The sequence below is a fragment of the Lepidochelys kempii genome, chromosome 11, assembly GCF_965140265.1.
Source record: "Lepidochelys kempii isolate rLepKem1 chromosome 11, rLepKem1.hap2, whole genome shotgun sequence".
NCBI classification, from domain to species: Eukaryota; Metazoa; Chordata; order Testudines; family Cheloniidae; genus Lepidochelys; species Lepidochelys kempii.
The window spans coordinates 52,392,378-52,409,338 of NC_133266.1; the positions used below are offsets into that span (position 1 = coordinate 52,392,378).

Below are 16,961 nucleotides of genomic sequence, written 5' to 3' on the forward strand. Positions count from 1 at the left end.
ATCACTTTAGGAGCTGTCAGAAAATATTAAAGAGACACAGTAGGGGGCAAGGCAACAGGTTTATTAAGTGTGTTCATCCCCTTCAGGGGAGTCATTGCCTGCAGCAGTCCCAGTCAGACCAGAAGCAGGTTCTAGATAGAACAGTAAACACAATAACCCTGGGTCAAAAATGGACCACAATAGCCCGGGGTAACAAAGTAAACACAATAGTGGTAGGCCAGACCTACTTTCCTTCAGGGTGGCTCTGGCATCTAGCAGTACTGGTTGTACCGCAACCCCAACCAGGCTATCCTTGAGGAGGCTAACACTAGAGAACTTCTCTTCCTCCTCACTGAGATGGACCTTTTCTTTTAACCATTCCCTCCAAGCCTGACAGCACATGCAGGTGAACCAGGGTGGGACTGATTGAGCTCACAGCAACTCATTACAAGAAGGGATGGCCACGGCTCTCTTATGCCCTGCTGATTTGTGACTGCCATAATGGCTTCTTGGTGCTTTTGGCAACCAGCATACAATAGAGTTGTCTTCAGATTGCTTTAATTTACCCTGGGGACCGCACCAGTACTAACATGGCTCTAGAATAAGGAATGTAAAGCTGTCTTAAAACCCCTCTTTTGCATCCTCCACTCTTGTGCTGCACCAAGCACTCTTCAGGATATATCCCACAACTTAGTTTTGTATGATTTAGACTATAGGGCTGGCAATTCAAATTTTTGTACAAAAAGTGTTTGCAGCCATTGTGATCCATGAAAAAAATGTGTGCAAAGCAGAGAATGTTATCTAGGTTTTCATGAAGCAGCAAATAATTGATAATACACAAGCTTTCAGACATGGATGCTTATGAATTACAAATGATTTGCTGATCCATGAACATCACAGAATACCTTTTGTATACCTTATTTTCTAACAAAGGGCTCCGTTCTGGAAGGTGCTGAGTGCCTTATGCAAGACACTGAGCATCTTCTGTGAGATCTGATGGTGCACACCAGCTTGCAGAATCAGGCGCAATTTAATTTTATCTATATGGGATATATGGCAATCTACAAAATTTTATAATATAAATTTACAATAATGCCTTGAATTTGGTGCACCTCAAATTACTGAGTTCAGTGCATCCCTCTGAACCCAGAATTCAATCAATATTTATATTGTTTGCATACTTTCAAATTATTTTGTCATCTCAGTTTAAGACATTGCATTAACAACATTTTAGGAACAGTGCTTATTTGGAGCAAACACCAAAAGTAACATAACAGGCAAATATTGAGTTCTGGGGCATTTGGCTCTGATAAAGCATACAAAATCTAATGATTAAAAATCTTGTTAAGCTTTATTCTCCATTGCCTTGTACTTTGTGCAGTGATTTATGAAGATGGAAAAATTAGTGGAAAGTGGGTTTTAAATGCTACCAAATTGCAGTGGTTTACACCCACAATAGTAGTATTTTATATCCACTTTGCACAGGTCTTAAAGGCAGTGGAGAATCATGTTCATTAACTTCAATAGGAGCAATATCTGACCCTGCTTTACCACTGTCTGCCTATATTAACGTGAATCGTCTTAAAGGAGGAATGGGAAGAATGAGAGATTTGGAGCAGAATCCTCATAATGCTTATCTGTGATTAATTCCTTCCATTGACTAGCCCAGAAACAAAGGAAATGATGTATAAATCTAATTAACATGTTTGCGTATAATGCAGCAGAAGTATCAATGGATGGGATTCCATTAGCAAAAGTTAAACAAAGAAAGTAGAAACAAGATCTGAAAAGAAACTAATTGCCTTAAGACTTAAAAAAAATCTTTTGAATGACTTTAGTGTTTAATATTTTAAATATATGCCTCTTATAACTATCCATTAATTCACATGTAACTCATAATTATAATCTGCTGGAGTTACAGGCCCACACTGAGGAAAGAGAAATATTCCTAATGTTAAACACATGTAAGTTGACTGACTTCCTTTAGACTATTGCAGATATTTCCCTTTGTCAGTTGTTTTTCTGCAGTATTAAAGGTCTTACTTGTAATTCCATACCACATTTACCACTGGATTAATTCATTTTAAAGGTGTTGTTCATGGCAATCTTTACATACAGAATTTTCAAGCTAAAATTAATCTTACAATATAGCCTTCTCTTGCCAACTACTGTCATTCTGAACTTTTCTTCATATAAAATGAACCAGGACAGGATTGGATGGCTCTGGGGATATATAATGAGCTCCGCAAGCCCAAGTCAGCTGGCATGAACCAGCCATGTGTTTTTCTTTGCTGTATAGACATGCCCTTAGATGCCTAAGGTGCGTGACTCCAGAAGGTTTCCAGCTGTGGATTGCAAGCCGAGCTAAGTACCTCCCTGCAGCCTGGACTTAGGCCTTGCCTACACTACAAAATTAAGTTGACCTAAGTTAGGTCGACATACAGCCATGGCAGTAATTACTGCAGTGGTTCATATAAACACTACGCCCCCTCTGCTGGCAGTGCGCATCCCCACTAGGAGCTCTTCCATCGACTTAACTGTGTTGGGCATTGTGGGGCACTGACAGCTAGAGTCCCCGAACCGCCTCCGACCTGGGGCTGAAAGCCCGAGCTGCCAGCCCCACACAAAGCTCACAGCAACAGGCAATATAAGAAAAGCAGTGTCTATGCTGACACTATGTTGCCCTAACTACATCAACCTCCATAGAGGTGGAGTTATTAGGTCAGTGTAGTGGGCGACTTACACCGGCGGGAGCAATGTTGTAATGTAGATACTTACAGAGTTAGGTTGATGTAAGCTACCTTATGTCAACCTAACTCTGTAGTGAGACCAAGCCTGTGGAACCTAACAGTGAGAGGGGACACTTAGGACACATCCCTCTCCTCAGCATCTCCCATGGGCTAGCTTAAGGGGCTCCCTGTCTAGCATGATGTCTTTTTTTGCAGATCATATTCTTAGATGTCTATCTCTCCCCATGGATTGTATAGGAAATCTAGGCATCTAAATGAGGGTTTGTGGAGCCCAATTATTTTTCTAGGCACCTGGAAGTTAGGCATTGCGACCCTGAGTATTGCAATATCTAAGTCCCTTTGTGGCTCCATGCTGATGTTTTTACTTCAATTGGAGTTCCATGCACCCAGGTGTTAAAAGATTTGGCCCTAGATTATTATTACCTGAAAGCTTTTTCAATTTGATGGTTGTTCGTCGGTGAAATTAGTGGGTGTTCTCAGTCTAGTTCCTAATGAACTGATCACAAAAGTACTGGCAGTAATTAGTATCCTTTTTGATGGTTTCAACAGGTCAAGGATGTAATTAACATAGAAATGGAACAATCCTCTCAGCCCAAGAGATGGTCCTTCTAGATATGGCATGGCAGTTTGGCTAAATTTGGCAATTAACCTTGTAAAGAGAAATTTTCTATATATGTTCAAAATAGGCATTATAAATTTGGCACATTACACAGGTACTAATGTCACTTAAAATATTTCCATTTGGATTAAACAGGAGTCAGTGCTTGGATCTTTTTCAAAGTCTCTTTGCTTTGCTTTTTTCAATTTTAGAGTACAACTGGAACTGTTTCTTCAAAGAATGTTGCTTAAGGGGAAATATCTTGCTAAATGCCACAAATGATGCAAAGGGCAGGGCAGAACAAATTGAAGAATTTAAAAATGATGAAGAAAATAGGTCAGCAGAATAAATAGCACAGTAGAAGCCATTAGAAAGTAAATCTTTACCATCCTTTATCACAGATATCTTCTGTTGTAAGCATAGGGATCAACTGTAGTCATCTCAGCTGTGTGGTAAAAGTAGACAAATGTTGACTTTTTAATGGCAACCACTCCATTTACCAACTGTCCACAGCTATGTGTAACATGTAACTAGTAACCTTACGGAAAGGATATTTAATGAATTTTGTTACAGAGGAAAAAGCATTCTGTTTAAGCAACACAACCCCTATAGACCAAATCATAACTTCCTACAATCAAACTAATAGGAGGAGGACAGCTTTGAGAGTTTCTGTTGTATATACTATTCAGGGAGGACAGACTTGGGAGCCATTGAAGAGACAAATAATAAATAAATAGAGGAAGGAACACACGTCTGAGAGTTATGAACACCTGTGTTCTAAGATCAGCTCTGCTGGCCATTCACTGCCTGTGCATAGGAATGTCACTTTACCCCTGTCTTTAGTTTCCACATTTACGATATGGGGAGAAGGATTTCTATCTACATAACAGGGGTGTTGTAAGAATTAATAAGCATTGGTTGAAAGTGTAATGTGCTATGTAAGTGGTTCCAGTTGTCAATTTCATCATGCAAAGTAGGTACCATATTTATTATTGAACTAAAAAGTGAAGTATTGTTATAACACGTACGTTCACAATGGACACAAAGAAAATGTCTATTTCAGTAGATAGTTTCTTTACAGGTGTGACTGGTAACCCCATCTATTATTAAGGTTGCCTAACATTTCCCATTATAAGACTGTTTTCAGTTTTTATAACTGCCAAACTAATAGTTTGGGATGAAATTTCCATGATAGGTATCTGCCTCAGGCTGAGCTGTTTTTTTGCAATTTCAACCAAAACAGTTCAGTCATTTCTTAGAATAAGGCTAAGGGGAAATACATTGTTTTTCAATGTAAAAAAAAAAGAATTCTGTCAATTTTTTTTTTTTGAAAGCTCGTGTGCTCCCATACTTTGGTGCCGGGACTTGAAATTTGGTAGGAAGTTGGTGTTTATGTCAAGGATGTGCCTTTTGCTGTCCCTATGAACATCTGCCCAGATTTGGTCAAATTACGAGCCTCTGAAAAGTCACAGTTTGTACATGCTCAGTAGAGACTTGCTGGACATTCTAGCAGCTAAAATCTCCAAAGATTCCATCCTCACTGAGCATGCTCAAGTGTCAGAGCTCCTTGTGCTGAGCAGACATTTTGAACATGCTCCATCCCATCAAAACTCCTATGTGTGACAGAACTGCATGTATGCTATCCCCACAGAGCAATGGAGCATACACCAGCACAGGCTACAAGGATGAAGCTGTCTTTTTTCCTGTAATGACTGCTCCAAGGCGGGGTAAGGTCAGACACTAGAACTGAGAACAGGGAGCCTGTCTCACCTGTGCCGTCAGTGACACCCTCCCTTTCTCTCTCTCTCCTCCCACTCCACAACGGCACCCAGGCAGCGTGGAGGAGGAAGTCATCCGATTAAAATGCAGAGGGGACAAGTGCCAGACCTAGGCATCGTGGTGGAGGCCTGGGAGTTGACTGGGCCAAGAAGCCTGGGAGGTGGAGACTGGGACTCAAGTCTGGCACGGGGGTGTAGACTTGGATGCGGACTAGCTGGACAAAGAGACTGGGACAAGGAGCCAGAAAAAATGAGGAAACTGAGACTGAATGAGAAGTCCAAGGAACCTTAATTCTGGCATTTTCTAACTTTTAAGTGCTTCACTTTTAACATAGTTTTTTTAGACGTGGTTGGATGTTGGGTTCCAGAGAAGGTGTAAAAACCACATGATGTAGACCTTTACACTATACTGTGATACACTGGGGAAATAGTTTGACCAAACCTAGTATATAAATAATTACAAAACAAACATGTACATAACACTGTTGGGTCATGAGAATGTTTCAAAGGATCATGTGGCAGCTCCGTAGCTCCTGTCTCACAGGGCTGGTTGGGCTTACCTGCCTGCTCCAGGCAATGCAACCTGTGGAGTCCCAGTGCCACTCAGTTTGGCCCAGCCGTCATGATGATGGGAGTCCGAGTAGGCCAGACTTGAGTGAGTAGCACTGCAATCCCATGAGCCAGGCCACAACTCCACTCTCACAAATTTGTCCAGTCAGGAGGGTGGGGCCAAACTTCAGCGGTGCTACAGTCCTGGAGGTTGCAATGCCCAGCCAGACCTGAGAGGTCAGTGCAGCGAGCCCCACAGCACAGGAGTTGCAGGAGCTGCCATTGTGGCTGCCCAGCACTACGTGTGCTGGGCAGGACCCAACTCCTTCGAGGAAGGAGTGGGGCAGGTTCAGGTTCAGACCAAAACAACCCCAGGGCTTCCAACCCCAGACTATTTACTGGGTCACGACAGGCCATAAATATTTTCAAATGGATCCTGAGCCCAGAAAGGTTGAGAACTGCTGGTTTAGATTATTCAGCATTGCTCTTATCTCCTGGACCTCCAGTTCCACTGCAGTGACTATCAGGATGAATGGAACTGGACGGTCTGGTAAACAGACAAAACCAGAAGAGAGGGGGGAAATGGAGGGAACACCCTCTCTGGGTTCTGCTCTTAGATGTTATTAATCACCTACATCTTCTCTCTGAATAGTTGACAGGTGTGTATGACTATCAGCCTGATTCAAAGCCCGTTGAAGTCAATGCCAAGACTTCCACTGATTTCAGTGGACTTTGGATTTTAAACTGTTATCATTCCTAGGACAAGAAACTAATTCTCTGATATGACTAATCACCAACCAAGTTTATGCTTTGTTGGCAAAGTCTGGAGAAGAAAGTTCTGTGGCAGAAAAAAAAGTGGTTACTTTGCTTCCTGATTCATTTTGGTCCCATGGTTCTTTGTCTTGGGAGCCATGAGAAGCAAGTACAGTATAAACCATGAATCTCTGAATTTCTGCAGAGTACAGTACTACATTATTAGTTTTGGACCTGGTCTTCTAAGGTGCTCTGTGTTCTCAGTTCCCACGGGCTTCAATAGAAGTTGAGGACATTTAGCACTTTGCAGAATTGGGCCCTTCAAAGCTAAATTAAAATTTTGTTCAAAACTAAACATATGTTGTTTTTCTTCACACTCAATTTAGTTTCCAGGTTTGGAAAAAAACATTGCTGGGGAGGAATCCAATGAATTCACTAATGAGCTGGGTAAGTATGGGGTTATTATTATCTTCTTCTTGTAACTTTATTCCTGTGTTATTTTGATCCTCATCTTGACACTCTGAAACAAACAGATGTTTTGAAGCTTTCCACTGTAAATACTACAATATGTTAAGTCCCATTACAAATACCTTGTGAACATGGTATATTTTAGGAAACAGGAATGTCAGTGATACAAAATTGCTTTAGAAATGCTGCACACATGAATAATTGATCTCAGATTGGACTGATAGCACTAAAAAGCAAGTATCTCAGGTTTATCATCTATTATTAGTGAATTTAATTTCCAGCTGAAAATGTGAGTAGAGACAAAAATAGTATGGTAAACGTATATTGTAGTATTTATATCAATTATACATAGACTTTCACATTATCAACTCTTGTTATGACTGGCATATGATAGTCTATACATTCTAAGTGTATAGAAATCTTTAATGAGAATAATTAAATATTAATGTTTCTATCCATCTTCAAAGGTTATATAAGCATCGCAATCTGTCCTTACATCTTTACCTGGGATGTTTCTTTAAAACTTGAAGAATAACATGGTGTATTTGGGCCTGATTCTATGCTGATTGAAATTAATGGCAATGCTCCTATTGACTATAATGGTGTAGGATCAAGACAGTATTTCCTAATACAGAGCATGGGGTAGTCTAGGCATGCCCTCATGAGAATGTGTTTCATCAGCGCATCAATGACTTGCCTATTATTTTAATACTAAAATGAAAACTGAATTCAACTTCTAGCGTTGTCCAGATTCTAAAATATTAACACACACAAAATATAGATTACATTAAGGTTAAGATGCTCGCTGCAAAATAAAAGCAAATAAACTCAGGGCTAACTGTTAAAGCTCTGACTTACACTATCTGACTCACTTTTCTGTGTTGAGGAATTATAGGGTCCTAACATCACTGCATGCTGTCATGTATAATGGGGCAAATTCAGCCCTGGTGTAAGGGGGGCATGGCCAAAAAATGAAAAATTTCAGTGCGTATACGTAAGCACCTAAATCCATGTTTGGGCACCTAAATGGCCTGACTTTCAAAGATGCTGAACACCTGCAACTCTTATTCAAGTCACAGAGTTCAGTGAATTCCTATGGAAATCACTCTAAAAAAATGGCTGGGACCAAGATTTTCAAAAGTAGGAGTCTAAAGTTAAGTTCCAAACTCCATATTTAGTCATGTAAGAAACTGGCCTGACTTTCAAAAGTGCTGAGTTCTTAGAAGCTCTGAATGACTTCAGGGAGAGCTACTTGAAAATCAAGCAACACTTTTAAGTATTTGGTGCCTAACGTTAGACTTTCTAATTTGCAAATATTGGTCATTCTTTTTCTTTCACTTTGGTGTTGTCGAATTTCTTTTCAATATTGAATAAAACTGTATTTATTTATCCTCTGACAACAGATGTTAAATTGTGTAAATATGTAATTCTGGACTAATGAAAAGTACTATCTTGTAAGAAATATGCACTTACATGCACAGTAACCTATTGTTTAAACCAAATAACTCAATCTTTTATTTATTTTTTTACGGTGATTTCAGTGGCATTTTGCCTGAGTAAGGAATCTAGGATTTAGACTCCTTTCTTACCGAGGGTCTCCATGGTATGCATGGGGGACATGATCTTCCATACCTTGCATATCCAACTGTCAGTGAAATTGAGTTTGTGAAGTGGACAGGGGAGGGAAATCTAATTAGTATTGAAAGTAAAGAAGCAGAAAGAAGAATCTAGCATTGTTAAAAAATGATTTCTGAGAAGCATTGTTTTATAAGTTTTCCTCTGGTGACAGAAATTCTGTAAACAGTCTCCTTTTATGTTAGTTTTTTGAAGAAAAGATCGAAGTTACAGTTTGCTCAATGAGAGAAAACTGCATAGTTTCTTAGTAAAGTTCTTGCTGGTAACATTCTAGCATCAAAGTTACTAGCTGAAGTAGTTCATTAGGATGTTGCATTTACAGACCCACTGGATACAGTAAAGGAGATAAATATTCCACAAGATATTATGGGTATCTGGGTGGATACTATAGGTAGGGTAACAAAAGGGAAGAACAAATATAACTGAGGAATTTGTACCCTTGCTAGTATACTGTATCACCATGAACACAATCAATTTTTTCCTGTGTAAATAATTGGTATACACTGGACACGCCAGCCTTTTTCCTATTTAATTGATAAAAACCTTCTATTACCCTTGTGCCCCAATGTATGACTAGATTCACCCCTTTTGTTACTACAGGTATAATTGAACCTATACCATTGTGCCAATGGGAGCCACTGTGCCTCAGGGGGATTCACCCCCTGTGAGAGTAGGCAATGGTGACACCACTAATCTCCCAGGGGACTCACCCAGGGAAGGATAGCTTTAATTTCTATCTGGGACTCCATAGAAGTTTTCAGCAGCAGAGGATGCCCCAAACAGCACATATCCTGGATGCTCTAGCCCAGTGTTTCTCAAATGTGGCCTCTGTGGCCACATGCGGCCACCAAGGGATTTTCCTGCAGCCACAACAGCCTCTTGTGTAGAGATGGGGGAGGGGGCAAAGCAGTGGCCCCTCCCTGCAGCACTCAGGGGTGGGCTTCAGCCTCCCCCGCCCAGTTCAGCCAGAGGCGGCTATAGTCCCCCCATCACCTGACTGCAGCCGCAGGACTCTGGCACAGGGCTTCAGCTGTGGGCCTCCTGAGGTGGGCCTCAGCCCCCCCCCCACCACCACCCACTTTCAGGGCTTTGGGTTTCAGTCCCCACATAGTAGCAGGGCTCTGCCTGTGGGCTTGGGGCTTCAGCCCACCCCTGGCTCCAGCCATGGGGCTCTGGCTCTGGGCTTCTGCAAGGCCAGTTTTACCAGGCGCTGTGGTCCAGAAGCAAGAAGTGGGGTGAGCCTGGGGTCCGAGGCCATGGAAGGGAGCCCGAGGCAATGGGGGAGAAGCAATGGGGCCCGGGGAGGTAGTGGAGGTCGGGGCACCAAAATATAACTGTACGTTATTTTTACTATTGAGTTTTTCTAAAGTTAATTAAGTATTTTAGGGAAACAATTGTCAGAGCGGCCACCAGCCAGAGTTGGTGGCCACACTGAGGCTGCCAAAAAATTTGTTGTGAGAACCCTGTTCTAGCCATGCCCCATCGTTGGCCAGTACCACTCCTTTTTGAGGATCCACTGGCTGTCACCATGCCAACAGTGGGGCAGTGGTTGCAGGAGGCCACCTCATGCCACTGCAGCATTCTTCCAGCTGGACTTTCCATCCTTGGGGCCAGAAGTCAGTGTATTCACTACTGATGCAGACCCTTTGTATATATACTTAATCATGATTCTAATTGTGTCTTTAATTGTTATAAAATTATTCCATTTTTAGATTCCACTTCCCAGTAAATAAAAGGTTCTACAGATATCTAGCCAAATCAAGGAGTTTTCCCATCTGGGCTTCAGTGTGTAACTATTTTAACTGGAGCATATGACATACAAACTGAGATGCCTTTGATGTTAGTCATCAATCAACTATTTGCAGCACAAGATCCAAGGACATTCAGGTGAAAAGGAGAAATATTTTTGTGTTAGTTTTTATTCATCTTGCATTTACAGTTCATAACACACAAATTTCAGTTAAGTATAGCCTAAAACACAAAATATGCTTTTATATTTATGAAGTAAACATGTGCTCAATGCTTATTCAGTCCTCACGCTAGCAAAAAATCCTAGTGCAGTCAATAGGAAGTTAGTATGAGAAAACTGATGGTCTGATTCTGATCTTCCATCAGTTTTACAGTGGTTTAACTCACTTGATTTCAGTTGAGTTATTCCTGCACAAGAATAAGTGATACCAGAACCAAGCACTGAGTGAATTCAGCAGGATTTGACCCCATGTAAATTCCATAGAGGTTAAAAATTTTGCTACTCACTAGTGCCACTGTTCTCTTTAAGTCAAATGGAGTTTATTAAACAAAACATATACAAAGATAATACTTCTCTCTGTGTTGTTAGAATGGCTGTGGATGTCAAGGCATTAGATCCATTAGCTTGGCAGTAATGCTGTGTATTGGAGCATGGAAGCTTGGGTGTGAGAGTAACCTTGAATCTCTCTCTTCTTGGCTCAGGAGTACTTGGTACAATGTAGAAGAGATATATACCGGCTTCTGGGGCAGAGAGGTAAAATGATGCTTTTCCATATTCCATGGTTTTATCACCCATTTATAGAGCTGTACTAGTGTGTGGCTCAAAAAGAACTGTTTGCCTAAATTCTCGAGGAAGAGACCCAAGATTGGTCCCATCAGAATAAATCTTAGAAATTAAAATTATAGGGTGAAATGCTGGCCCCACTGAAGTCAATGGGCGTTTTCCCTGGGAAAAGGATTTCACCCATGGTCTCAACATGCAACTGGTTACAAAAGCCTTTGAGTTATACAAGGTTTTATTGATATTTACCTCATTTCAGAAGATTCCATGTTCAAGTGGAACTGCTATGCCCTGCATGCCATGCTGAGATCCTTAGGAGGAGGGAAAAGTAGACTTGAAAGAATGCTTAATGAGAAGACAACAAATAGTGCATGATGTGCCACATTTACTATATAATGTAGAAGTTTAAGGGGCCCCTGAAACAGAAAAATGAGCCAATAAAGGTGGGGTTGCAGCTTACAGATCTGAGAAACATTTGGAAAGCTTTAAGTCTTCTGATTAAAAACCTCTGTTTGATCAATGTGTTACCATAAATGGCAAATCAACCTACTGTAGATGGTAGAGGACTTTTTCTTATTTCATTTGTTTTAAAGAATGAATTAAATTTAGTTTTATGAATAATTGCCTATGTAGCTTCTAAGGCAAAACCAGATCTCTGTATGATACACAGCTGTAGTGAAACTTGCCCCCAAACCAGTTGCTCAGTAGAGGTGGCCTACTAATAAAGGGAAAGCTGAATAGCCCATAGTACACATGAGAATGCTTTGAGGTAACCCTTTAAGACCAGAGGTTGCCTAATATGCATGGTCTCATACAGATTTCACTGCATTCTAATCACATAGTTCTTGCTTTAAAGACCCGATTAATAAAACTTCCATTGATTCGTAGTGGGAGCAATATCAGACACATTAGCTGTGACTCTTTCACCTTGTCTGTTGAACAGAGGAAAATAGAGGAGGAGTTGGTTCCAAAATATCTTGCAATATCTACACACAACAGATCTTGCTTTACAAAGCCAAAATGACTAACAATGATGGGGCATGACTTTGTGAGGGGACAGATCACTTCTGGGGCATATGTAAGAGGTGCTGAGTGCCTCCTGCAAGATGACTAGTTCCCTCACCTGCCCCTGAAGTTAATGGGAGTTGAAGGGGCCAAGCGCCTGGCACAGTGGCTTCCTTCCCTTACTCTTCAGTCATGCCCAACCCTCACACGCCAGTCCTGAGATATGAACAGCTATCAAACATATCCTGAATGGTACAGACAAAAACAAAAAATAATGAACTAAAGAGATGCACCAAAAAACTATTTAATGTGAAATATATCATTCTTACTACATTACCTCTTCAAGAATGTTTGTTTTCTTGAAAAATAAATTTATTAAGTGAAGAACTACTACATCTGAAGAAGTGGTTTTTTACCCATGAAAGCTTATGCCCAAATAAATCTGTTAGTCTTTAAGGTGCCACCGGACTCCTTGTTGTTTTTGTGGATACAGACTAACACGGCTACCCCCTGATACTTTACAATCAAGTGCCCACTCTGGACTTAAAGTACATTTCCCATTAACAAAAACACAAATAATAGACCCAGTGCTACAGTGAATTTCACCCCTAAAGCACAAATAATAGAAAACGTCATCTTAGGCCCTTATCCTGCAATGAATTCTTTATGGGCAGAGACTTGTACCCACGTGGAGCTCCACTGAAGTCAGAGTCTGCCTTCATGAAGCTCATTGCAGGTTCAGGGCCTTAATGCTTTTACAAACAAACAGTAGCTCCTGTCTTAGTGTTCACCCAGTGATACATAAAAGTGCATATGTAAAAATGAAAGGCATATATCCTGTAGTTAGTATTTGTTTTTACACATTGCTTTTCTTTCCCTTTACCAAATGAATTTAATTCTTGTAAAGGTGCCAGATTAAAAGCCTGCTTCTCCACAGAATAGTCACATCAAGGGTAGTGGCATTGTAGGGTTATCTGATTGCCTTATCAGTAGGGAATAATAATTGTCACTCCACTGAGCTGCATTTGACATTGTTTTTGACTCCTCTGTTATTCACCCATGAGGATGTAAACAGCAGAAACCTGCTTATTCATCATATGACTCTTTTTCAGTTCTCGGCCAGGATTTTTCTCTTATTGGTATCAATGTCTTTGTTTCGCTCTTGGAAACATAGTAATTGCATTATGGACCACACTGTCAAATGATCAGAGGAGTAACTGCACATGCAAAATTTATATACACAATTATCTGATTTGTGTGCCTAAAGTAGGCATGCATTTACATTTCTGACATGTTCGAAAATCTGGGCCAATGCTTATAGTACATACTGCACATCTGTGTATTTATTATATCCACACACTTCCAATTTGTACAAAAGACACGTACAGTAAATTTGTAGCAATACAGTAATATTTTCCTCAATAAAATTTACTTTCTCCTGTCCAATGAGTTTATTTTTAAATTAATAATTCATTGTCATGCTAAGTATGTGATATACTCTTATTCTATTTTTTTTAATACTTGTTTTGCATTGTATTGGCCCCAAACAGGAATCAAAACCCTTTGTGGCTAACTACTGAATACGCACATAATGGAAGAGCCCTGCCCTGAAGAGCGTACAATCAAAGTATACAGCAAAAGACAACAGTTGGATGCAACAGATAGACAGGAAGCACAAAGAAACAGTGAGAGGACTATGATTCGTGTAATAAGCATCAGCCCTTGCACTCCTATCCTCTGACTTCATACCCTTCTCCTCTTCACCTAATTAGGGGTTGCTTTTTTCATTTATGTTGCTATATTAATAAGAAACTCTCTTCCAGTTCCTGACAGCCATTTTTTCCTTATTTCTTTCAATGTCTTGAATGCCCTCCAGATTAACACTGGAAACTATGCAAGTTTTGTGTGCTGTGTAGAACACTCTTTGAACATGAGGTATGAGAGCCCTGTTTATGCTGCTTCATACATCAAGAGATAAACCATGTTTCGTAGAATCATAAAAATGTAGAGCTGGAAGGAACCTCAGGAAGTCATCAAGACCCCTGTGCTGAGGCAGGACCAAATAAACCTAGACCAGTGCTTTTCAACCTTTTTTCATTTGCAAACCCCTAAAAAATTTTGAATGGAGGTGCAGATCCCTTTGGACATCTTAGACATAGTCTGTGGATCCCCAGGGGCCCACAGACCGCAGGTTGAAAACCATTGACCTAGACTATCCCTGGCAGACATTTGTCCAACTTGTTCTTTAAACCTCCAGTGATGAGGATTTTAGCATTTTTTTTCTAATATTTAACTTTAATCTCCTTTGCAGCAGATTAAGCCCATTGCTTCTTGTCCTACCTCTAGTGGACATGGATAACAATTGTACATACTCTTCTCTCTTTATAACAGCCCTTAACATATTTGAAAACTGTGTTAACATGTCTCTCCTCAGTCTTCTTTTCTCAAGACTAAATATGCTCAAATTTTTAAAATCTTTTTTCATAAATCAGGTTTTCTAAACCTTTTATCAATGTTGTTGCTCTCCTCTAGACTCTCTCCAATTTGTTCCCCTCTTTCCTAAAGTCTGACATCCAGAACTGGACACAGTACTCCAGCTGAAGTCTTACCAGTGATGAGTAGACCAGGACAATTATCTCCCATATCTTACATTCAACACTTCTGTCAATCCAATATAATTCTGGGGGTGATTTTTCGCAGCTGCATTACATTGTTGACTCATATTTAATTTGTTGTTCACTCTCACAGCCAAATCCTCTTCAGCAGTACTACCACCTAGCCATTTCCCCCCAATTTGTAGTTGTGCATTTAATTTTTCCTTCCTAAGTGAAGTACTTTGCACTTGTCTATATTCAATTTCATCTTGTCAATTTCAGACCAATTTTCCGATTTGTCAAGGTTCTTTTGAATTTAAAGCCTGTCCTCTAAAGTGCTTGCAATTCCTCCTATGTTGGTGTCACCTGCAAATTGTATAAGTATATTCTCCACTACATTATCCAAGTCATTAATAAAAATACTGAATAGAACCGGACACAGGACTGACCCTGTGGAATCCCACTACATAAGTCCCTTTAAATTTAACAATGACCAATTAACAACCACTCTTTGAACTACACCTGCTATCCTTCAACCTGTTGTGCCCCACTTCGAAGTCATTTCATCTAGACCACATTGCCCTGGTTTGTTTATAAGAATATCATGTGGGACTGTCAAAAGCCTTACTAAAATCAAAATATCACATCTGCTGCTCCTCCCCCCCAGCTTACTAGGCCAGTAACTCTGTCAAAGAAGAAAATTAGGTTGGTTTGGCATGATTTATTCATGATAAATCCATGCTGGCTATTCTTTAAAACCCTATTATCTTCTAAGTCCTTACAAATTGATAGTTTAATCATTTATTCCAGTATCTTTCAAGGTATCAAAATTAGTGTGACTGGTGTATAATTCCTCAGGTTCTCTTTGTTCCCCTTTTTAAATATAGGTACTATGTTTGCCCTTCTGTAGTCCTCTGGGACCTCATCCATCCTCCATGAGTTCTCAAAGATAATTGCAACAGTTCTGAGATTCTTTCAGCTAGTTCCCTAAGTACCCTAGGATGAATTTCACTGGACTCTGCTGATTTGAATACATCTAACTTATCTCAATATTCTTTAATCTGTTCTTTCCCTGTTTTGCTTTGCTCTTCTTCCCCCTTGTTGATAATATTAATTGTGTTGAGGATCTGGTCACTATTAAGTTTCTTAATGAAGACAAACACAATATGCAGTAAACTCCTCAGCCTTCTTGATATTGTCAGTTTGCAGAATCCTTTATGTATATAATCAGAACAAGTCACATAGGAGTTACTCAAACTAGTGATACAGTTATCTAAGTTTTCTGTGGAACATACTCAGGGCCGGACTGAAACAGGAGTCTTTCCTTTGATGACCGTATTTTTTGGAGCAGGCCATAATGGCACAAATCTCTCCTTGAACTTTTCTTTCCTATTTGACTGATGTAGTAAGGGCTCTGGTGACTCAGAGTACTGAAGCCACTATATGAAAATAGACTATATTGTATCAGCTGAGAATTTTTGCCTTCAAAGTACAATCTTACAATGTGGAAGCACTGTCAGATAAGGTGGATGTAAGGGAAATTAAGCTGTTTAACTAAGAATCCTGCCACTAGGTGTCTCTCAGCTCTCTTGAAAAATAATCGCAAAGGCAAAGTATAAAAAGTGCATATCATGTATATAATGCCCAATATTTCTTTCCAGAGCAAATGTTGCTCGTATTCCACTAAATGACTTATGGTTTATGTTCAAATTTTTATCCAACTTCTATTCTAGCTAGATGGGGCAGCAGACTCCACTGAGCTCTTTCCCAGCAGGAGCCACATCTTTTAGCACAGTGGGGTGTTCTAGGCAGGCACATACTGCCAGAGCAATAACAGTTTTTTCAAATACCTATCATTATTTTAATATCTGCATTTGGTTACAGTGTATTGAGGATTTTTAAACAGTGAGGGATATGTAGCTATTTATAGGCTACTGGGTAACTTAAAGATGTTGAACACAGCTAATGTTCTTTCTACAATATTTTACTTAGTGATATAGCTGGGAAAATAGTAGGATAATTTAAATCTCTGTAAGTCAAGATGGGCATATCTCCAGCAATCACTCAAAATGTAGTATTGCCATTCCCTAAAATTCTGATTAATAAGTCCACCATCCGTGAAGTAACACTACAATTATAATAATACGGCATTGTATTTCTCAGCAGGATGTCCAGCCCTTGATGTGCAGCAGGACTGAAAGTATTCAGTTCCCAATTTATAGCAATGAAAATGTGTTGCGGTTCAAATACAAGACAGAACAAGGCTTTAAGCAAGCAAGTAGGCTGGTCTGCCAACGGGCTGGTCTGCCTGTCAGCTTTCCA

At 40.1% G+C, this 16,961-nt stretch overlaps 1 protein-coding gene across 1 annotated transcript; it reads left to right on the forward strand.

Moving 5' to 3' along the window:
* The first annotated feature begins 5,727 nt into the window (after positions 1-5,727).
* Positions 5,728-11,542, forward strand: INPP1 (inositol polyphosphate-1-phosphatase). The gene is given in 6 exon segments (XM_073306952.1): positions 5,728-5,745; positions 6,794-6,854; positions 8,737-8,901; positions 10,223-10,397; positions 11,190-11,361; positions 11,363-11,542. Coding segments are annotated over 6 exon segments (771 nt in total).
* The last annotated feature ends 5,419 nt before the right edge of the window (positions 11,543-16,961 follow it).